At 45.1% G+C, this 24,910-nt stretch overlaps 1 protein-coding gene across 1 annotated transcript in view; it reads right to left on the reverse strand.

The window, feature by feature from the left end:
* LOC120381727 (zinc finger protein 850-like) overlaps positions 1-24,910 on the reverse strand; it is a gene marked incomplete at its 5' end in the record, with an annotated part of 427,702 nt that overhangs the window by 388,912 nt on the left and 13,880 nt on the right. Inside the window, one exon of the mRNA XM_039499844.1 lies at positions 5,103-5,115. Within this exon, the coding sequence (XP_039355778.1) occupies positions 5,103-5,115 (13 nt within the window). The remainder of the gene's footprint in view (positions 1-5,102; positions 5,116-24,910) is intronic.

Raw genomic sequence — 24,910 nt, forward strand, 5'->3', positions numbered from 1 at the left:
TCCAGATAGCAGCATGTGTATGTGTGTAGTTTGGTTGGGGCTGGTGTAATTGTGCCCCCAGAAATATGTATATTTCCAGCAAAACCCCTCCTACACAGTACACCCAATTGTCCACCCCTTGCCATAGGCCATTGATCCTGCTCCTGCATAGTCATAGGAGAGGGGCACGGCCAAACATTTCCTTTGATGTGCACCATTTTTCACACCCCTCCATTGATTCCCAGTGAGCTCCTCCCCTTCTCATTATTCCCATAGGGCTTGTGGGGCCCACCTTGGTTGCCGTTCTATTTCCAGGCACCATAGTAGCTATTACCCAGGTGCTGGCCTCCCAGTTGAGCATTTTGCATTCCCACACACCTCTTCCTCTCCCCCCAGGTCAGCCTTTTGAAGCCATCCCCCACCCACCTCATGCTAGCAGCAAGACCAACACCACAGACAAACATCACAAAACATAGATCCATTTTATTCTGGGTTATTCTTCGCTGGCGCCAGCATGGTTGTAGAGTGTCTGAAAACAAAAGAAACACTCCCCACCCTCGGTGGGGTCAGATTATTTCTTAATAATAATACCAATTCCTTTTACAAATGTCCTTGCTAATTGCAGGAAGAACAGAAGAATTACCTTCAAGCTGTCCTTATTTTGTTCTATAGTCAGGCTAGTGAATTACCCCACTCACTGATCATTTATCTAATTTATGAGGTGGCGTGCCTCAGTTTCCCACAGCTTCAAATTTCTGCTCTGTACACACACACTCTCTCTTTCTCTCTCTCTCTCCTTAGCGTTAACCTGTCCCCCTTATGTTCAGGCTTGACTTGTTTTTTCACCTCCCTTTTCTGGGGGGCCATAATCTGAGTCTTCTAGTAGCTTGTTTGCTGACCAGATGCATTCATTATTCTCAGGTTCTTTGTGCTGCAAATGGCAGTTTCCTCCTTCCCCCATCAGCTGGGTATTGCATCCCCACAAAGTCTTTCTTGGCTTGTCTCTGGATTCAAAGCTATCAGCAGCTCAGACTGTTTCAAAAGGGACACATTTCACTTCCACCAGGGTTCTTATTACCCTTCACTTTCATCTTCTGCTCCAAAACACTGCTCAAAAGATCTGAAAAGAAGCACAATCTACTATGACTCCTTTTGGAGCCCTAACAGGATTTTAAATAAGTACCATGTTTTGTTTGTATTTCTTTTACCCCTTTTCCAATATACACTGCACCCCCCACCACTTGCTAGTCACATTCCCAGACCCCACTGCCAGGCCCTCCCCAGTGTTAGTGACTTTCTCACTCCAGCCCCACTCCTTTCCCCTGTGAAAAGACATCACCCAGGGCTCCCTGCCGGCCATGTGAGTGTGAGACAAGAAGAATCCATCCCATTCTGTTGTTGATTCAGTATCCTTGTATAATCCCCTCCAAGTTCCCATCTTTTCTCTTGAACCTTTAAATGGTGACACAAAATCTCCCAGATGTTGGTGCTTCTCTCTTATATTGGCAAATATTTAGTTTGTGCCCCATTTTCTCGTCAGTTCTGAAATACTGATATTGAACGCTCAAAAATCTTCCCGCTTTTCTCCCCAGGTGTGTGACTGAGATCAGGGCTCTTATCGTACTGAGCGTGGCCCTGTTCTGACAGCTGCTGCAGAGACCCCAACTGAGATCTGGGCCCTGTTGTGCCAGGCACTGAAGAGACCCCAGGTGAGATCAGACCCCACTGTTGTGCCAGGTAAAACTGAGACCTGGACCGAGATCACGGCCCCCCCTTGTCGCAGGCAGCGCACGACTGCACCCAAAGCGCTGCCTCCACTGTGCTGGGCACTTCAGAGACCTCGACTGAGATCTGTGTCCCCGTTGGGTCTGGCACTGCACTGACCCCGACCCAGATCACATCGCACCCCTGTACTGGCCTTAGCCTGTCACAGTACGAGAAGGCCATTCCACAGACAGTGATCTTTGATTCCTTCTTTTATACCTCTGTAACTAGCTAAGTGATAAGAATACACCTACATTCTTAAAGTACAGGCCTTTGCAGACAGGCCTGAATAGCTATATCCTAACACTTGGTTCTGCCTCAGCACAGGGGGCTGGAGTAGATGACCTCTCAAGATCCCTTCCAGACATAAATTGAAATAATTCTCTTTTGTGCTGTGTCCTGTTCTATGCTGAGCTGTTTTGCATGGTGCCATTTGGAACTGGGATTGCCCCATGTTGTGTTGCATAGTTTTATGGTGCATTGTTTTGCCTCAACTTGTTTGGGGTCTGTGTTGTGTTGATTTGAGTTGACCTATTTTGCATTGTGTACTTTTGTCCTAAGGTGTGTTAGTTTGCATTGTGTTGCTTTCTTCTCATTAGTATTGTGTCATTTTATGCTGTGCAATGTAGGTTTTTGTTTTATTGTTGTTTTTTGAATGGCCTGACATCATGTTGTTGTGCGGTTTTTCTCTGTATGTTGTTTTATATGTATATATTGCATCGTATCCTAGACATGTAGGGCTAGATAGGACCTCAAGATGTCATCAAGTCCAGCTGTCTCTGCTGAGGCAGGACCCAAGTATCTGTAGATTATCTCTGACAGAGCTTTGTCCTACTTGTTCTTAAAAACTTCCAGGGACAGAGACTCCCAGCCCCCTTGTAAGACTAGTCCCGAGCTGACCTCCCTTAGCTCTGGGGACACGCACACAGATTGTAGTGGTGAGCAGCTCTGCAGAGAGAGGAGACCCCAGTGAGTGGCAGCTGGGTAAAGGGACTGAAGTTGGGAGGAGAAACATTGATGTGGCCAAGGTCACCCAGGCTGTCCGTGACCGAGCTAGAAATAGGTTCTAGTGCCACCGTACTGCTGTTTCTGAAGGTCTCTGCCACCCTGGTGTTTTAGGCACTGGTGCAAACCCTTAGTACAGACAGAATTTACACTAGTGCACTCTGATTGGCACTGGTGCACCATGTCCATGTTTGAAGATTTGAGGTGGGGGCGGGGGGAAGTGACCTCGCTGAGGCCTGGGGCTGGCTGAACAGTGCAGCTGGTAAGGGAGGGGCAGCAGTGAGTGCTGGAGGTATGAGCCAGGAGCGCAGCCCCACAGGGCTGGACACTGACTTCTCCTGACCCAGGGGACACCCCCCTGCTAGGTGGTTTGTCCAGGGATGCACAGGCTGTCTTGGCAGGGCAGCTCAGCTGCAGTCCCTGCACACCTCTTCCTGCAGCCTAAGACAGTGTGCTCGGGGGACCTTTCCAAGTGCGGGTGACGGGGCTCTGGAGCTAACAGGGTCTGTTCCTGGCTCTGTCACAGACCCGTTTAGTGACCATGGGGAAGTCACAGCCCCTCTCTGTAACGATGTCTTCAGTGTCTCGAGAGCACGAGCACCAGCCTCGGGCAGACTGGTGAGAAGCAGGGAACAAACCCCAAATTGGGTGTGAGGTCTGTATGGAGATTTCACCAACTTAGAATCCAGTGTAAACGCTTCAGGCTCTGTAACAGCATTAACATGGAACCACAGACAGTCCCCTTGGGTGATCCCATATATCTTTCTGAGCTCCACCCCACCCCCCCGCTATAAAAACTCCACTGCCCATGTGGGCCACAATAACTGGTTTTCTGCATATAAAATCCAGGGCTGGTATTAGGGGTAGCAAACAGGGCAACTGCCTGGGGCCCCATGCCACAGGGGCCCCCACAAAACTACATTGCTCAGGCTTTGGCTTCAGCCCTGAGTGGTGGGGCTCAGGGACCCAGACTTCATCCCCATGCGCTGGGACTTCAGCTTTCTGCCCTGGGCCTCAGCGAGTCTAATGCCGGCCTTGCTTGGCAGCCCCCTGAAAGCTGCTCACGGCTCCCTAGACCCCTGGTTGAGAACCCCTGCCTTACCCCACGAATCACAGCAATGTTCAGGTTACTGCCAGGCCCAAAGGACCAGTCACTTCCTTAGGTCAATTGAATCTTAGATCTTCCAACAAAGACAACACTTGTAGCCAGTCCTGTCACAACCTGTATTAAGATTTATTTAAAAGGAAAGGAGAGTTGTTTACCAAGTTAAAGCAGGTAATCCTATAGATGCAGACGAGTTGCAATCTTAGATTTCAAAAGTAATAGAAGCTTCTATAATAAGCAAGCTCTACATATTCTTTAGGACTAACCCCGGCTAAGCAGCTGGGGATCTCTTGCTTATGCCTAGAAACTTTGCCCCTCAGAGTCCAAGCAGCATACAGATAATCAGTTCCTTCTGTGTGGGGTTTTTCATCGCCTTCCTGCCATGTGCTCTGAGCTGGAAACTCAACTAATGGGAAGTCAAGAGCACAACAACAGTCTTGTGTCTTCTTTAAAGTCCCATAATAGTCTCTCTGGTGTGGATGGACCTTTCCTGCCAGGCAGGGTGTAATGCATTCTGTTGTCAATCAGCACTTCACCTAGGTAAAGTGTCTCTCCTGTCTGGTGATTTACAGAGCCACAGAGGCTCACAATGGAGCTAGTCAGATGTTAACCCAGGCAGCAACTCACAAGCATTCAATGAAGTCTAAACACATTCTTATGTTCACAGTCTGTATGAGGGGTATCTACTCATTGGGACTCGCTGGGGAGCCATAGAAAGAAACAAGATGTGCTGAGGCAAGGAGGCCCCGTCTCAGAGCCCCGGGGTCACGCTTCCCAAAAGCTAAAACTAGGCCCAGCCCATGAAGGTGGCACTGCCAGGAGAGACTGGATAAAGGCTGGAGCATCAAACGGCTTTGTAAACCTGAGAGAGCTGCCTTGGGGACAGTGACAGGGAGAATCCCCCAGAGTGACTCCTTTGATTCTGCTCGTCTCTGGCCTTTGGTTCATAGAATCGTAGAACTGGAAGGGACTTTGGGAGGTTGCTAGTCCAGTCCTCTGCACTCAAGGCAGGACGAAGTATTATCTAGACCATCCCTGACAGGTGTTTGTCCAGCCTCCTCTTAAACATCCCCCATGATGGAGATTCCACAACTTCCCTACACTATTTGTTTTGGAGTTTAACCACTCTGACAGTTAGGAAAAAACTTCCTAATCTCCATTCTAAATTCCCCTTGCTGCAATTTAAGGCCATTACTTCTTGTCCTAGTCTCAGAGGTTAAGAACAATTTTTCTTCCACATCCCTGTAACAACCTTTTATGTACTTGAAAACTATTATCATGTCCTCTACTCCAGACTAAACAAACCCAATTTTTCCAATCTTCCTCATAGGTCATGTTTTCTAGATCTTTAATAATTTTTGTTCCTCTTCTCTGGACTTTCTCCAATTTGTTCACATCTTTCCTCATATGTGGCACCCACAAATGGACATAGTACTCTAGTTGTGGCCTAATCCGCACAGAGCGGAGTGGAAGAATTACTACTTGTGCCTTGCTTACAGTACTCCTCAAATACATCCCAGAATGATGTTTGCCCTTTTGCACTGTTGACTTATACTTAGCTTGTGATCCACTATGGCCCCCAGCACCCTTTCCGCAGTGCTCCTTCCTGGGCAGGAATTTCCCATTTTATACGTCTGCACCTGATTGTTCTTTCCTAAATGAAGCACTTTGCATTTGTCCTAATTGAATTTCATCTTATTTACTTCAAGCCTTTTCTCCAGATCATTTTGAATTTTAATCATAGAATATCAGGGTTGGAAGGGACCACAAGAGGTATCTAGTCCAATCCCCTGCTCAAAGCAGGACAAATCCCCAGACAGATTTTTGCCCCAAATCCCTAAATGGCCCCCTCAAGGATTGAACTCACAGCCTTGGGTTTAGCAGGCCGATGCTCAAACCCCTCCCACCTTGGTATTGTCTGCAAACTTGGTAAGTATAACAGAGGATGTTACTGGGAGGGTTTCACCATGTCTCAGAGGGTTACACCCTGGTGGGAGGGGGCTAGGCCTGTACTGGAATAAGGTCACTCTGTGCTTCACAGTGTGGCAGAACCTAGAGTGTCCATTAACAGGGAAAAATCAGGGGGGGAATCAGCATGTGGAATGGACAAAAGCCCCCTCTGCATTCTCTCACATTGCCCTTCTCGTCATGGCAGGCTACAGATTAACGTCCATGTTTTGCTCCAGATCATTTCATCCTCCCAGAGGGAAGGAAATGGCTGCAATGGAGCTGGCTCAGGTAAGGGATTCTCAGGGAGCTGGTGGTGGGTTCTGCTTGGAGGGAGAGGAGCAGTACGTGCATAGGAGGGTAGGAGCTGCTGGAGGTGGTGGGAGGCAGGAAATATCTCGGGTGGAGAAAGGGAGGGGACAGGATGTGACAAACCTGCTGAGACTTGTGTAATTTAGGGTGTGATGGGTTGTCACCCTGGGGTGCAGTCTGGGAGGGCTTCTGGGAACCGCTGTGCCCTCTAACCCTCAAGCTGGGCTGGCCCTTCTCACACGGCTTTGCTGGAGATTCAGCCAGCCTCTCCAGGGCCTGTTATCACCCAACACGACAGCAGGTGGCGCCATAAACCCAACTAAGCTACCTGAGTGCTTTACCTAAGCGGCTCAAGGACAGATAGACGACAACAGCCAATTTCCCAGCTCCCCAACCTTGCACACTTGCTGTAGTATAAATTCAGAATTATCCCATCTTATAGTGCACAGGGATCTCTGTAATGTCAGCTCATTAATATAGTTCGCCTTCCCCTCGATATGGGAAAGATGTGCACAACAAGCCTGTGCTAACCAAGCTCAGCTTTTCCCCAAACTCTTCACTCAAAATGCACTGATTAAGATAAAGCATAAAACAAGTTTATTAATGGCAGAAAGGTAGATTTGAAGTAATGATTGTTAGAACAAAAAAGGAGCCGGTTGATCCAGAGGCGGATATGAATACAGGCTTCTTTATTGCTACTTTGTTCCCTTGACCCAACTATCGAGTAAGCACTGGATTAGTTACATCACATGCCTTTTATCTAAGTTTGTATGTAAAGACCTACATCCGTTACAACACCCCAAAACCCCTTATTAAGTAGTAGAAACGCTCATACAATTAGTATACCCACCTCTATCCACTGTCACAGTATCATAGAGGCGTTTTTACTTTGAAAATACCGTTCTTTGCAATAACGTGTTGCCACAAATTTCCCTAAACAGCAGTTCTTGGGGTATGGAGGAAGGGTCAATGAGCAGTTCTCGGGGAGGGAGGAAGGGGCCATAAGCCAGGGCTTGTTTATGTAGCTGGGAAAGGAAGGGAGGGGGAGATAACATTTCTTTTACTTTCTTTCACACAAAGGACATTCATTCCAGCAACTACACTTCTCATGCAGCTGCATCAATGTCAATTCTTACAAGCAACAGAGAAAGGAAAAATATGGCAACTTATTTGTTAAGCAAAGAATTACTGCCTGCTTATGCCTTTGTCCCCAATGCATGTCAGCACATTAGCAGCTTCCCAGCTGTTTTACTGAACCCTAACGTATCCCAACAATTCTAAGTGATAGCAAACAGATCAAAGCAGATTACTTAGCAGATAACCAAAAACTCAAACTAAGCCTAACATACTAGATGGATAGAATTTGAATTAGCAATTTCTCACCCTGACTGATGGTACAAGCAGTCCCCCAAGTTTCCATACACAAGCTAGAAATCCCTTTACCCTGGGACCAGCAGTTCCCCCAGTTCAGTCTTTGTTCTCAAATGTTTCCAGGAGTTCTCTTGTGTGGGGAATGAGGCCAAGAGATGATGTCACACCCCACCTTATGTAGCTTTTCCATATGGCGGGAACCATTTGTTCCAAACTCAGTTCCCAGTCCAGTTTGTGGAAAAATACAGGTACCAAAATGGAGTTCGTTGTCATGTGGTCTAGTCACATGTCCTAGCATGTCCTGCTGAGTCATAGTAGCCATGACTCATAGGCTGGCTGAAACATTCAGAGGAAGGCTAAGCTCTTCCACGGTCCATTGTCTTTGTTGATAAGCCATCAGCTCTGTCTGGCTTCTTCGTTGTTGTACCTGAAAGGCTCATTGTGGGTGTTACCCAGAGTAAGCACATTTGAAATACAGCTACAGAGTCAATATCCATAACTTCAAATACAAACATGATCCATGCACACAAATAGGATAATCATATTCAGCACATGACGCATCTTGCACAAAATGCATCATAATTATGTCCTAATCATATTATAACCATACCACTATGATGAATATGGGGGTGTAGTGTCAGATAGGGCCTAATTTCAAGGGATTTGGGAATGGAACTTCTCCTCTTTGTGGAACAGGAAATAACCCTCCAGCCAGGGCTGGGAAAATTTCTCAGACTCCCAGTGCTGGAGCCTGAATCTACTGCCACTTCATTAGTTACCACCACCCGCAATCTTTGTGGTACTGCAAACTTCATCTGTGATGATTTTATATTCTGTTCTAGGTCATTGATAAGAATGTTAAATAGCACACGGGCAAAAAGCAATCCTTGTGGGAACCCGCTAGAAATAAATCCACTTGACCATGGTTCCCCATTTACAATCCCAGTTTTTAATCTATTTAATGTAAGCCGTATTTATTTTGTATCATTCTAGTTTTTTAGTCAAAATATTGTGCTGAATCAAGTCATATGCCTTACAGAAGTCTAGATATATTACATCAATAATATTAGCTGCAACCAAACTTTTGATCTCATCTAATAAGGATATCCAGTTAGTTTGATAGGATCTATTTTCTAAACCTTTGTTAATAGGTACTAATTATATTACTTTCCTTTAATTCTTTATTAACGAAATCCAGTATCGACTGCTCCATTATTTTGCTCAGTATTGATATCAGACTGACACTCTTGTAATTAGCTGGGTCATCTCTTTTACACTTTTTAGTATTGGCACAGCATTAGCTTAATTCCAGTCTTCTGGAATTTTCCCAGTGTTCCAAGTCCTAATTACAATCAACAATAATAGTCCACCACGCTCCTCCACCAGGTCTTTAAAAACTCTTGGATACAAGTTATCTGGACCTGCTTATTTAAACATGTCTAACTGTAATAGCTGCTGTTTAATGTCCTTGTGAGTTCTTGGAATGGAAGGAGTGTCGTCAAAATCTTATGATACAAGTACAGCATCTGTTTTTCTCCAAATCCAGGAGAGAACACTTATTGAACACTCTTACCTCTTCTGCATTATTTTTGATAATTCTGCCATTTCCGTCTAGTAATTTATCACTACCATTGTTAGGATTAATATACTTTTCAAAACTTCCTTCTTATTTTCATTGATTGATCATTGATTTCTGATAGCTTCCTGTGACGATGCGGTTCTGGCAGGACCCAACTGAGAGTGCCAATTCAGGATCACTTGCTCAAACAGGGCAGTCACAGCCCTAGGCTGGGGTTTTTCCACCTCTAAGGCAAACCAAACCAGCCAGACAAAAAGGACTTCGGTTTCACCCCACTGGCTAACCACAAGTCACACGAGCAATTTCCTTAGACACTCCAGTCTCCCAGTATCACCACCAGTGCCACCCGTCCCGGGGAGGAATGGTTATGAAAACCAACACCCCAATAAAAGAAAAAGGTTCTTTCGATTCCAAAGAATCAAGCCCCAGACCCAGGTCAATATACACATCAGATCTTACCCACAAATCACGCTGTTGCCAATCCTTTAAAATCTAAAGGTTTATTCATAAAAGGAAAAAGGTAGAGATGAGAGGTAGAATTGGTTAAATGGAATCAATTACATACAGTAATGGCAAAGTTCTTAGTTCAGGCTTGTAGCAGTGATGGCATAAACTGCAGGTTCAAATCAAGTCTCTGGAGAACATCCCCCGCTGGGATGGGTCATCTGTCCCTTGTGTAGAGCTTCAGCATGTAGCAAAGTCCCTCCAGAGGTAGAAGCAGGATTGAAGACAAGATGGAGATGAGGCATCAGCCTTATATAGGCTTTTCCAGGTGTAAGAACCTCTTTGTCCTTACTGTGGAAAATTACAGCAAAATGGAGTCTGGGGTCACATGGGCCAGTCCCTGCATACTTTGCTGAGTCACAAGGCGTGTCTGCCTTCTCTCCATGGGTCAGTTGTGTAGCTGATGGTCCTTAATGGGCCATCAAGCAGGCTAGGCAGAGCTAACACCAACTTGTCTGCGATGTCTCCCACCAGCTTGAAATACAGACAGTATAGAGCCAATATTCATAACTTCAACTACAAAATGTCTCCCACCAGCTTGAAATACAGACAGTATAGAGCCAATATTCATAACTTCAACTACAAATGATACATACATATAGACAGCATAATCATAACCAGCAACCCATAACCTGGTCTTAGACACCTCATATGACCCCTTTACATTAGATTTGGTGCCACTACAGGACCTTGGTTGCAACCCATGTTCTATATGGTCCCAATTTATATCAATAACGTCACACTTCCCTTACCAATTTTCTATAATTCTGACCTTCTAACTCAGGGGTGAGCAACCTTTCAGAAGTCTTCATTTATTCACTGTAATTTAAGGTTTTAAGTGCCAGTAATACATTTTAACATTTTTAGAAGATGTTTCTCTGTCTATAATATATAACTAAACTATTGTTGTATGTAAAGTAAATAAGGCTTTTAAAATGTTTAAGAAACTTCATTTAAAATTAAATTAAAATGCAGAGCCCCTGACTGGTGGCCAGGACCCGGCATTGTGAGTGCCACGGAAAATCAGCTGTGCTGCCTTCAGCACTCGTGCCATAGGTTGTCTACCCCTGTTCTGACTAATATTCTTTACTACTGACTTCCCTTTTCTCTCTTATATTTTATTTGGAGAGTGTTTCCTACCAGGGAGCCATTAGTAGGGTCCAGAGCCAGCCCCATCTCCTATATCAAGCTCTGGCTAGTAGGTATGTGATAAACGTGAAGACCCTGCCTCCGTCTGTCAGCTGGGAGACACAAAGTTTCTCTCTTTCTACCCTCTGATGCCGCCTGTCTGTTCTAGACAAGGTGGGGTGGGACTCTGTTAACATGTGTCTCCTGGGGTTTCCATTTCCCTGGTGCTGCTGTTCCGTGAATAGTGGGGTTGTGAGTGGGGCAGCAGGTACTGAGTGTTGGACTCTTGCTCTTTCAGGGGCCGGTGACCTTCGAGGAGGTGGCTGTGTATTTCACCAAGGGGGAATGGGCACTACTGGACCCTGTTCAGAGAGCCCTCTACTGGGATGTCATGCAGGAGAACTATGAGACGGTGACCTCGCTGGGTAAGGAGTCCTGTCCCCTGGGTTATTAGAAGCTGTGGGGTCTCTGAAGAACCTGAGCAGTAATAACTTCATACCTTTATTCGTCATACAAGTTTTGACAAGTTTCCTTGCCCCCCCTTTTTTTGCCTTATCTCCCACCCACTGGTACCATTTTTGGACATGTGCCTTTTTGGTGCTGTCAGTCATTTTAAAATTGCATTGAATGTATCCTTATTGGCTACATTCATAACTACATTAATCACTGTCGCTTTCATGCCTTTTCCTGATTTTAAGAGGAAAATATGCTGCCTGTAGAATTCTAAATTGAGTAAATAGGTGTGTGACTCATGCCTGGCTTGTGTGACAGTCAGATGAGCTCTTTTAGGAGAGTGTGTAATGTTGCTGCTCAGGATCCCATGGGTGAAGGGATAAGCGAGCCGTGGGAGGGACAGAGAACGGGGGTAGTAGATATGCCAGGACATGGGGCGGGTGTGTGCAGGGTTAGAGCTAAGAAGCAGCTGGGAGGTAGGAGGCTGTGAGAGACGAGGAGAAAATACAAGAAGTTCTCAAGGTGCCGGGAGGTGGTGCTGGCTGAGAGTAATGGGAAGAAGGGGAGGGGAGTGTGGGGAAGGGCACCCAGGAAGTGGGCTGGGTGGGTCTGTGGGAGGGAGGAGAGGTGTGGGGATCTGGAGCTGTGGGGGATCCCAGACCTTAACCCCGAATCCCTACCAAGCCTTGTTGCTTTAGAGCCTCCACTCCAGTTTTATTTCTGTTCAGTTTCACTTTATTATACATTTTTTCCCAAATATTATTATTTTAACTCTTGACCTCCTCTCCCACTCATTACCCCTCCTCACATAACCTCCCCATCTCCTATGCACAGTGACCCCGGCCACCGATCCTGAGTCCTTGCTGCATCCTCCCTCCCAGAGCAGGGCCCCTACCCAGGCACAAATGGGCACTTCGTTTATGATGTCACAGGGTGGTATAGTCTGTACAATTTTTACACCTATAAGATTACATATTCAAGCCCTTCACACCAGTCGGGCTTATCTCTATGCACCGATACAGTCTGTTCCCAGTGTTCCCTTCCCAGCTCTGATGCCGCAGAACCTGGCCTGTGTCCCTGTTCCCCTTCTCCCCTAACCAACATTTGACATTCATGAGGCCTCATCTGGAGCACTGTGTCCAGTTTTGGGCCCAACACTCTAAGAAGGATGTGGAAAATTGGAAAGCATCCAGCGGGGGCAACAAAAATGGTTAGGGACTGGAACACATGACTTCTGAGGAGAGGCTGAGGGAACTGGGATTGTTTAGTCTGCAGAAGAGAAGAATGAGGGGGATTTGATAGCTGCTTTCAACTACCTGAAGGGGATTTCAAAGAGGATGCATCTAGACTATTCTCAGTGGTAGCAGATGACAGAACAAAGAGTAATGATTTCAAGTTGCAATGAGGGAGTTTTAGGTTGATATTAGGAAACACTATTTCACTAGGAGAGTGGTGAAGCCCTGGGATGGGTTCCTAGGAGGTGGTGGAATCTCCTTCCTTAGAGGTTTTTAAGGTCAGGCTTGACAAAGCCCTGGCTGGGATGATTTAGTTGGGGATTGGTCCTGCTTTGAGCAGGGTGAGACTAGATGACCTCCTGAGGTCCCTTCCAACCCTGATATTCTATAATTCCAATTTTCTTCCCCCCTCCTGTTTGACCCCATTTATAGAGTAATATTTTCAGCTATACCTTAACCAATCATTGTGCTGAAATTTAACTAACCAATTCTAACATATTGTGACTAATTCTCTAACCCAGGCGTCGGCCACTTTTCAGAAGTGATGTGCTGAGTCTTCATTTATTCACTCTAATTTAAGATTTCATGTGCCAATAATACATTTTAACGTTTTTAGAAAGTCTCTTTCTATAAGTCTATAATACATAATTAAACTACTGTATGTAAAGTCAGTAAGGTTTTTAAAATGTTAAAGAAGCTTCATTTAAAATTAAATTAAAATCCAGAGCCTTCTGGACCGGTGGCCAGGACCTGGGCAGTGTGAGTGCCACTGAAAATCAACTCGTGTGCCGCCATAGGTTGCCTACTCCTGCTCTAACCAATTATAAACCAGTACCCTAATTAACTTACACCTGGCAACATTAATTATACAGGAGAGAGAAACAATTAGAGAACCAGACTGATTAACAATGTAAAAGTGGTGGCCATAAAGATAAAGCAATACAGAAATGAGGGTTTCACAACCACAACCATTGATAAGTGATTTCTTGCCAGACAGAATGCTATCAAGTTAAGGTTTCTTTAACCATCTTAAGATCCAGACAGGACTGTCTTCCTAACAGCCCAATAGCACCTTATTTCAGTGTGACTGGTTTGGGATGTGAGGATGTGACCCTTCACTTCCCAGCTTATGGCTGCCCCTGCTGCTTAGCCAAAGGCCTTAGCCTAAGAACAAGGCCTCAGACTATCCTAGTGAGAGAAGGCCCAGACACAGGCACACTGTGATTTTGATTCTTTGTTTTCATATTCCTTTAAGTAGCTAAGTGATAAAAATACACCTAAGTTCTTAAAATATAGGCTTTGCAAGCAGGCCTGAATATCACCATTCTAACAGGGTCTACCCTTCCCCATGCTGTGTCTGTCTTGTGTATTTAGACTGTAAATTCTTCAGAGCATGGGCCATCTACTATTCTGCATTTGTACTGTGCCTAGCACAACAGAGACACACTGTTAGTTGGTCCTTAGGCACTCAGGTAATGCGTATGATTAATAATAATAATAACAATTCTCCTGCCACTTGGAGCCAAGGAAGCTGGTCTTGGGATGTTACTGCTTAAAAAAGATCAGAGTTTAAAACCATGGACTATTCTTTGTGACAAGTATCCCACAAATTCCACTGAAATTCCTGGTTTCCTTTGCCTGGCGTAGGGTTTCTAAATTCCAAACCTGATGTGGTCTCACAGCTGGAACGAGGGGAAGAGCCGTGGGTCCCGGACCTCCAGGGTTCTGAGAAAGAAGTGCTCCTGAGAGCTGCCTTCACAGGTGAGGACTTGGTTAAAGCAAGTCAAAAACTGTCCGTGAATACAGGAAACATTTGGGATGCCCTACAAAGACCCTGTTCAGGATTGTTCCCTGCAGATGTGGAATAATTAGGCAGATGTCACTCATGGCTTCCCACCTATCCTGACTAACAACTGTCAGCAGATCCCTACCTTATCCCACTTTCCCCTGCATGTTCTGGTGAAATGCAGACCAAAACTGATCCCTTCCTCTCTCCTCTGGGGAAAATCAGCTCCTGATAGGATTGATCTCTCCTGCACATATTTTGGTTTGTTCATCCCTTTTAAAATTCCTGTCTCTGAGATTTCCTTTCTCTCAGGCGCAGGGAGTGACCTATGTCTGGATTCTCTCTGTCTCCCATCAGGTGATAGGATGGTGCGTGAGAATGAGGAGCAGAAACCCCAGCAGGAAGATGCTGAACAAGGAGAACCACATGGAACGTTATCAGGAAGACCCAAAGGGAATGTTTCCGGGAGTTGTGCACTCCGAGAAACAGTAAAAGCCTCTGAGACTCAGCAGAGGCCAGAGGAGAACTTCAGTAGCCTCTCAGACCTTATTACACATGAGAGAATCAACTTGGAAGAGACACACTACACATGCCACAAGTGCGGGGAAAGCTTCAGTCAGCGCTCACACCTTATCACACATCAGAGAATCCACACAGGGGAGATGCCCGACACGTGCCCTGAGTGCGGGAAAAGCTTCAATCAGCGCTCACACCTTATCACACATCAGAGAATCCACACAGGAGAGATGCCCTGCACATGCGCTGAGTGCGGGAAAAGCTTCAATTGGCCCTCACGCCTTATCACACATCAGAGAAGCCACACAGGAGAGAAGCCCTACACGTGCTCTGAGTGTGGGAAAAGCTTCAGTCAGCGCTCAAACCTTATCACACATCAGAGAATCCACACAGGGGAGACGCCCTACACGTGCTCTGAGTGCGGGAAACGCTTCAGTCAGCGCTCAAGCCTTATCACACATCAGAGAATCCACACAGGGAAGTCGCCCTACACGTGCTCTGAGTGCGGGAAACGCTTCAATCAGCGCTCACACCTTATCACACATCAGAGAATCCACACTGGGAGATGCCCTACACATGCTCTGAGTGCGGAAAAGCTTCAGTGATCGCTCTTCCTTATCACACATCATAGAATCCACACAGGGGAGACACCCTACACATGCGCTGAGTGCGGGAAAAGCTTCAATCGGCGCTCAAACCTTATCACACATCAGAGAATCCACACCGGGGAGACGCCCTACACGTGCTCTGAGTGCGGGAAAAGCTTCAGTCGGCGCTCACACCTTATCAGACATCAGAGAATCCACACAGGGGAGAGCCCTTCCACATGCTCTGAGTGCGGGTAAAGTTTCATTGAGCACTCAGACTTTGTCAGACATCGTAGAATCCACAGTGGAGAGAGACCCTACACATGCTCTGCATTTGGGAAATGCTTCAGTCAGATGTCATTCCCTATTAGATATCAGAAAATCCAAATGGGAGAGAACTGTAAGAAATGCCTTTATTAGGGCTTCCCAAAGATTTGTTTTAAAAAAAATCACATTTGCTAATTCCAGTATAGTGATCTTTGCACCATCTTCACTGTGGTCTCACCTCTGCCGGATGAGTTGCCTGCTTCAGACTTTTGCAGTTCACCCTTCTTTGGGGTCAGTCCTGTGATCTTTACTATCAGCTCCTTTCCTTTTGACTTGTAGGAGCGTGTGTCCCTCCAGCCAGGAATTTCATCAGCTCCAGGTGCGGGAGAGAGGGTTGATGCCAACAAGCTACCCTGAGGCAAAAGTTACCTGTGCCTTACATCCACTAGGACTGTACATGGAATTGGGTGCCAAGTTAGTGATTTTGGTGTAAAAAGACAATTATAGTTCTAGAGCAGAAGCAGCCCAGGAAGTGAACCTAACAGACAATGATCAAGTGATCTCTCTCCTGCCATCCATCTCCATCCTCTGACAAACAGAGGCTAGGGATACCATTCCTTACCCATCTGGCTAATAGCCATTAATGGACTTAACCTCCATGAATTTATCCAGTTTTCTTTAAACCCTGTTATAGTCCTAGCCTTCACAACCTCTTCAGGCAAGGAGTTCCACAAGTTGACTGTGCGCTGTGTGAAGAAGAACTTCCTTTTATTTGTTTTAAACCTGCTGCCTATTAATTTCATTTGGTGGCCCCTAGTTCTTGTATTATGGGAGTAAGTAAATAACTTTTCCTTATCTACTTTCTCAACATCACTCATGATTTTATATACCTCTATCATATTCCCTCTTAGTCTCCTCTTTTCCAAGCTGAAAAGCCCTACCCTCTTTAGTCTCTCCTCATATGGGACCTGTTCCAAACCCCTAATCATTTTAATTGCCCTTCTCTGAACCTTTTCTAATGCCAGTATATCTTTTCTGAGATGAGGAGACCACATCTGTACATAGTATTCAAGATGTGGGTGTACCATGGAGTTATATAAGGGTAATAATATATCCTCCGTCTTATTCTCTATCCCCTTTTTAATGATTCCTAACATCCTGTTTGCTTTTTTGACCGCCTCTGCACACTGCGTGGACGTCTTCAGAGAACTATCCACGATGACTCCAAGATCTTTTTCCTGATTTGTTGTAACTAAATTATTCCCCATCATATTTTATGTATAATTGGAATTATTTTTTCCAATATGCATTACTTTACATTTATCCACATTAAATTTCATTTGCCATTTTGTTGCCCAATCACTTAGTTTTGTGAGCTCTTTTTTAAGTTCTTCACAGTCTGCTTTGGTCTTAACTATCTTGAGCAGTTTAGTATCATCTGCAAACTTTGCCACCTCACTTTTTACCCCTTTCTCCAGATCGTTTATGAATAAGGTGAATAGGATTGGTCCTAGGACTGACCCTTGGGGAACACCACTAGTTACCCCTCTCCATTCTGAGAATTTACCATTAATTCCTACCCTTTGTTCCCTGTCCTTTAACCAGTTCTCAATCCTTGGAAGGACCTTCCCTTTTATCCCATGGCAACTTAATTTATGTAAGAGTCTTTGGTGAGGGACCTTGTCAAAGGCTTTCTGGAAATCTAAGTACACTATGTCCACTGGATCCCACTAGTCCACATGTTTGTTGACCCTCAAATAACTCTAATAGATTAGTAAGACATGATTTCCTTTACGGAAACCGTGTTGACTTTTGCCCAACAATTTATGTTGTTCTATGTGTCTGACAATTTTATTCTTTACTATTGTTTCAACTAATTTGCCTGGTACCGACATTAGACTTACTGGTCTGTAATTGCCGGGATCACCTCTAGAGCCCTTTTTAAATATTGGCGTTACATTAGCTAACTTCCAGTCATTGGGTACCGAAGCCGATTCAAAGGACAGGTTACAAACCATAGTTAATAGTTCCGCAACTTCACATTTGAGTTCTTTCAGAACTCTTGGGTGAATGCCATCTGGTCCTGGTGCCTTGTTAATGTTGAGTTTATCAATTAATTCCAAAACTACCTCTAGTGACACTTCAGTCTGTGACAGTTCCTCAGATTTGTCACCTACAATTTGGCAATGTTTATGCTCCTTTCTAGGATTTGACTTCCACTTTTTAAAGGAAGTCTTTTTGTCTCTTACTGCTTCTTTTACATGGTTGTTAAGCCCCGGTGGCTCTTTTTTAGTTCTTTTACTGTCTTTCTTAAATTGGGGTATACATTTAAGTTGGGCCTCTATTATGGTGTCGTTAAAAAGTGTCCATGCAGCTTGCAGGAATTTCACTTTGGTCACTGTACCTTTTAATTTCTGTTTAACTAACCCTCATTTTGTATAGTTCCCTTTTTAAATTAAATGCCACAGCGTTGGGCTGTTGAGATGTTCTTCCCACCACAGGGATGTTAAATATTATTATATTATGCCGTTTATTTCGAGCAACTGCAGTTATTCGGGAGAGTACAGACAGGCAGAGTTTCCCCTCCCGAGGTAGGTCTCGGTTAGATAAACAAATAAGGCAAGCATTTATACCTTTTGCGACATACACTGAGGCGCAACAACTGCATTTTGTTTGTACATATTCCTTTCTGATAGCTTACTTCTCTCAGCAATTTCTGCTACAATCTGCATTCTATTCTTATCTAACACAAGGTTGAAAACCAGCATCTCTTACTGTTCTTTTCCGCTCGCCCACGCCCTGCTTGGAAGTCTCCCGTTATTAGCTGATAGTTAGCCTGGTAAATATCAAGTCCCTGAGAAAACACAGTTATACGAAGCAAAACAAAATCACAAACAGAAATGTCATTGGAAATTCAAAAATTAAAAAGGAAAATGCAATTCCCATCACTTCATTGTATCTGGGCCATTCCTGTGTCGAGAGTACCCGCTAAGGGCCCTGTGTGCTTATGGGAAACCTGGAGGAACTCATAGCAGAGCCTGCACATGAAACTCAACTGCTCCCAGGTGCCGCAGTAAAACCCTTTCCCTGCTTTGATGTTGATGATTTTATGAAAATATGCTAATGAGTGTGAATATAATGTAACTGGAACATGCTTCATGCAAAAGGTCTCTTGTGCAGTATCATTACAAAGCTTATTATCTACTGTGTGTGTTCAGCCTATTTGTATGAACCGATCATTCCTGTATCTGAAGCTAGAAATATGAGCTATAACTCTGAGGTCCTGTTGTAATGATGCAAAGTGTGGGCCATTAACAGTGGTTTGGACTCCTGATGGCTCCCATTAACCAGGACAATTGACTGAGATGGCTCTGTCCTGCACCATCTGTGAGTCAGGCCAGGAACAATGAAGGCTTGGGGTCTCACAGGTCATGTCACCTGGTACAGGAATCCATCTTAAACCTGGGGCTTTTCCCCAGGATGTAGTAATGAATCAAGCCAAGTCCGTCAGTCTATCCCAGTGGAGCGCCTGCCGGGGTTACATAAATCATTCTATTATGCGCATGTGCTAACATAATCCAACTACTTCGCCCTCCTGATTGGTGCTTCATCCCTTGCGTATCCCAATGGTATGCACCTGGTCAGCGCTTTATCTATGAGTCTCCTGATTGAGTGTGGGGCGTGGGAACCACTTCAGCTTAAGAAGTGTAACATTCCTACATCCTCCTTTTCTGTTTTGTCGACCGTGCCTGGTCCGCATGTTTCATGATTCTATGGGCATACATGACGGCTTGGAATGTAGGCAGGGGTTTGCGCCGACAGGGTGTAAAACACATCCTAATATTATTAGGAATACACTGGGCAAAGCAACAAAACCAATCAAGCAGGCGATAACAATCAAAGCATATTACAAAACAATTCAAACCCATCCCATGGATGGCAGCCAAAAGATGTACTCAGCCCAACTAAAAAGGCTGACATTGGCATTACATCCTAATCTCATGGGGGTTAAGCTTTGCTGGCATTGGGTACGGGTCTCATTAATTTGGGAGCCAATCAACATTGGCCTCATGGGGAGTATTAATATAAATCTACTTAAGCACCATTAAGCTTCTAAAATATTGGCCAAAATATAATTAAAGGTCCTCTGACCACATGTAAAAACTAACCCTCCGTAACGCTGATGTGCCCGTAATTGCTGGACACATTTTGAAAGCGCATAATTCCATCCTGGGGTACCCACCGCAAGCATCCTTTAGGGGCTTGTGACGTGTGCAATTAACCATCCGCACAGGTCAATTTGGCGTAATTGGCTACCCATGGGGTAAAAACAAGGCACTTGCAAATTTCACATATGGCTTGGCCCCATTGGCTCATTAAATAATATTGAACCTCGGTGGCATTTATAAAAATTAAACATCCCTGTTACATGTGCAGCATCACCTGGTGCCTTATATACTGGGACCAGGCAGGTGCCCAACAGGCCATGCATCTCAGGGGCCTGCTGTAAACAAAAGAAAAATCAATTGGCAAGGATCACAAATCAAGCCCATATATTATAACACATACGGCTATGCAATTTGGGTTTGGCCCTAGCCTGTAACACACAAAAACACAACAATATGGTAAAAAATTTAGCAATCAAACAAGCAAAGATAACAGCAGTAAAATTCTCGGGGATAGGCTTGGCCTTGTTATTCTCCAGCATGAGCTGAGCCTGCTGCGCCAGTCGTTTCACCTGCCCCCAGGTAACCTTTGGTGCCGTCTTTATGGCTTGGCACACTGGAAAGGTCTCGGTTAGGGTCAGATTGAAGTTGGGTATCGGGTTCTTGAGGCTTTAATGCCACGTCATTGTGCCACGGTCTCACATTCTTGGCAGGGACCCACAACCGACCTGTGGGAGTAAGCACAGCGGCATGCCCCTGTCCCCAAATTCTCAATGGAACGGGGCCATACCAATTAGGGTCTGGGCTCTGCCTATTTTTGACAGATGGGCATGGGAGCGGGGTTTCCATCTTAAATGTCATTCAGTGGCTGTAAGATTCTGAAAGATATTTAAAATATTTAGGGTAAACAATACTATCGCTAATTAATTTTGCTTGGCTCCCATGATTGGCCCATCATCCCCCACTGTTTTATTTTGCTTTTTGTAGGTACTCTTTAAGTGTATAATAGATCCATTCCACAATGGCTTGACCTGTGGAGTTATACAAAATACCAAAATGTGGTTAATTTTCCACTGCTTGAAAAAATCTGAAAATCTGTAAAAAATGTAGATATTTCCAGAAAAAAAAAAAGGGGGATAAAGCGTGACATCCATTTGCCAAATTTAATTAAATAAAAGGCCACGGGGATCAACACCCAATTCGGGGCAATGAAAAAAAACTTGGACAATAATTACAAATTAAAACAATACATTGGGCTTAAATTAAAGGGATCATTAAAATACTTCACTAAAAATTTAGCATTTTAATAAAAAAATGCATGACTATCGATGGCATTCAAAAAAACCAAAATGGGTTAACTGAAAAGCCAAAAGAAAAAAAAACCAAAACACTGACTTAGTCAAGGACACCGCTTACAAAAACTGAAACTTGGCGGACAGCCAAGAGAAAGGGGGGGGGGTTTAGCGAACAGCCAAAAAAAGCTGCAATGAAAACGGCAGGACTCGGCCAGGCAATAGCAAAATATATTAGCCAAAAGAAAAGGGAAAAATCACCATCTGGGCCCATGAGTCCCCTTAATACAGCTATTTTGGCATATAAGCCCAAATCTAAACATAATTTTTTTCCCACATAATCACTATCTATTACCCTGGGGACTATCTAAATACCATATTTTCCGGCATGGGAACGAGGGAGGATTAACCCCATCATGCCCGGGGGCAGGGGTCCAAAAAATCAAATAAAAACCACCACCACCTCCCTGGGAAAAATAAGCTCCCTATCTTTAAAACAAGGAAAAATCATTAAAAAAATCTTTAAAACCTATTATCATAAGCTAATAATCATATGGAATAAAACTGGGATTTGGGGTTCCACACTGCAGGGGTCTCATGGGTTAAATACAAACATTAATCACTCTAAAATCATGGAGCATTCGCCATTTACCAGATCTTTACTTGATAACCAAAACAGGCGAATTCCAGGGGCTAGTGGATTTTTCCACATTGCCCACCTGGTATTGTTCCTCACATAAGTGATACAATGCAAAAGCTTCTCTTGGGGCAGTGGCCACTATTCCACCCACACAGGGGTACTGGTTAACCATACAAGGGAAAGGGCAGTAAACTCAATCATGAATGGTAAAATGTGAACACAATGAGTTAACTAAAAAAGCTAAATCAATCAAAACACCATTAGCTGCTAAAACTTGGCGGACATCTAAAAAAAAAAAAGGGGGGCTTAACTACACCCAAACACAAGCGACAAAACTTGGCCAGGCACTAACAGCCTGGCCTCAATCATAAACAGTAAAATGTAATAACAAGTCTCTTCCCCATAGGGATACAGCAATATCCATGATATAGGGTTTAAGGAAAATCTCCTTTCCCCCTTCTCTCAAAGTCATAGCAATCCATCGGGTGCTTTGTTGAGCAGCCTGCAATCTGCCCACTCCCCAAATGGCTGGCACTTTAAACCTGTCCCAGGTGAATGGCCACTGCCAAGCGGAGATGACTGTAACGTCAGCTCCAGTATCCGCCAGTCCCTCAAGGGGGATACCGATAAGCGAGTTTCCTTATTAATTCCTACAGGGCATCAGGATTATCTGCCTGCTCTCGATAGCGGCGAACTGTCCTGCTCCATACAATTGCTCGGGAGTATGGGCCCCCCAATGCCTTCTTATGGCGTTCGATTTCTTCCTGCAGCCGCGGTAGTTCTTTCTTGTGATGATTAATTTCTTCTAACATGCCTCGGGTAAAGGTGGATTCCAATTCAGACTCAGTAACTACTTGTCTTGCCTCTCGGAGAACAGGATAGGGGAGGGCTGTGATTTCCACTTCCACCTCCCCCTCTGCGTTGCCTGGGCGATGTGTTACTGGGAAGGCAGCCAGTAGCTCCGTTATCTCTGTGGAGCTCTGTTCTGTCTCCTTGCTACTCAATTCTCCCTCGCTGCTCAATTCTCCCTTCTCTGTGGAGCTCTGTTCTTTCTCCTTGCTGCTCAATTCTCCCTCGCTGCTCAATTCTCCCATCTCCTCCCTGTGTATCATTGCCTGAAAAGGGGACGGCCAAAGATTTGGCCATGAAGAGCCATCTGTACCCAGACATGCATCATGGCATTCGGGTACCGCCTCAAGCGGCATGGGAGGCAAGATCCGAGGGTAAGGAGGGAGGGCCGAAGGCGCAGGGGTGAGAAGGATAGCCCTGGATAATGCTCCAACTCTGATTGAATCCAGAGCCTCTGTACATCGCTGCCAAAGCAGGAGCCATTGCACCGCAGCTCTAGGCTCTGCGTGCAGTGTCGCCCCTATCTTTATCCAATCTTCTACTGACAGTGACCCGTGATCCGGGTACCAAGGACATTGGCGATTGATTTCAATTAATAGCTTTTCTAACTGACCCAGGGAAACTGGCCTGCCAGTCTGTCGTGTAATATTTTGCAGCTTTTTTGCATGAAACTTCTGCTGAGCTGACAATTGCCCCCCCATACTCACGAAATGGGGCTATTCAGCGAGGGTTGATGCATCGGGGGCTATTCCAGCCGGTGAGCAGGGGGGTATCACGTCGGGGTCACCAGATGTAGTAATGAATCAAGCCAAGTCCGTCAGTCTATCCCAGTGGAGCGCCTGCCGGGTTTTCCACGCCTTTTATTATAATGGTTACATAAATCATTCTATTATGCGCATGTGCTAACATAATCCAACTACTTCGCCCCCTCCCCTAATTGGTGCTTCATCCCTTGTGTATCCCAATGGTATGCACCTGGTCAGCGCTTTATCTATGAATCTCCTGATTGAGTGTGGGGGCGTGGGAACCACTTCAGCTTAAGAAGTGTAACATTCCTACACCAGGAGAGAGACAAAAGATTCCTGCCTTGTACCAAAGCTGTATAAGGGGGTGGAACAGAAGAAAGGTGGCTGCAGTCATGAGAAATCCCCTAGCTACCACCTGAGCTGGAACAAGGACTATACCAGGTGCAAAGATTGGGCCCAGACAAGAAATAAATCTAGTCTGCAAAAAAAGCTTGTTGGAAGATCTCTGAGGGTGAGATTTTATCTGTATTGAGTTTCATACTGTATTAGTCTTAGACTTGCATGTTTTTGTTTTATTTTGCTCTATGGAGAATACAAACTCCACAGAGAAGGAAAAGTTAATGCCTTAGAAAAATCTGTGTGTGTTAGAGTGTCTAGGAACCACTCTTCTATAGCTTCTTTTCTCTGATTTCCTTTAGAAAATCTGAAGCAGGGAGCAGAAAACCATTGTCTTTTCTGAGGTGTGAGCTCAGGACCTACTGAGTATGAGACTGACATGCTGCCAACTATGCTAAGAAGGCCCAGGAAAATGTTTAGGCTCAGTGCATATAGGATCCTCCTACAGCAGTGACTGGGGCAGGGAAGGAGCTGGAAGAAGCAGAGAGATCTGGTGCCCACAGACCTGTCCTGGCATCTTTCTCAGCAGCAAAGAAATCAATTTGCCCTTCCAGTGAACAATCTGCTGGAACTAATGGCAGCACAGGGGCGATGTTTCTAAAGTATGCACCCACCTCTACATTTTAGAACTTACTCTCCTTTTTCTAGTATAGCACTTTGTGTATGAATTAGGCAAAACAAACCACACAGGTAAGAGAAACAAGGGCTTGAGAGAAAGCTTGAACTCATAACCCCAACAGATAGCCCTCTGCACTAACCAGTTGCACCCTGAAGCTGTTTTTTAAACACATTTGGGAAGCAGGCAGTTATCAGTCTCTGTGGTTCACACCTTTGCCTGGTAATTGAAAGGCTGCTGGTTCAAACTTAACTCAAGATGTGGCTTTTCAGCGATGAGACTCCAGTACATTTTAACAGGAAGAAAATCTCTATTCTGGCTTTGCCCCATTAGACTCCTTCTGCCCATCTTCTCCCCCTCCCCCAGTCTCTTTTCTTCCTCACTGGGGCCATGCAGAGAGGAGCCCCAGTCAGTCTCTGTCACAGAGAGTCTGTATCCCATAAAGGGAGGGAGGGGTCTCTCTAAAACATTGATAATGAGGAGGGGAGTGGTGCATGTTGTTAGGGGGAGACAGGATGGAGAACTAACAGTGGGGCACAGAGAGATTCCTCCAGATTGGGGAGATCCCCTGCTGCCCCCCATCAGCCAGCTGTGAGAAGAACAACTGTGGTGGTGGGGGGGGTCTCCACATGCTGCCCCCGCCCCAACTGCCAACTGTGGCAATGGG

The sequence above is a fragment of the Mauremys reevesii genome, linkage group 14 (genome assembly GCF_016161935.1).
Source record: "Mauremys reevesii isolate NIE-2019 linkage group 14, ASM1616193v1, whole genome shotgun sequence".
Lineage (NCBI taxonomy): Eukaryota > Metazoa > Chordata > Testudines > Geoemydidae > Mauremys > Mauremys reevesii.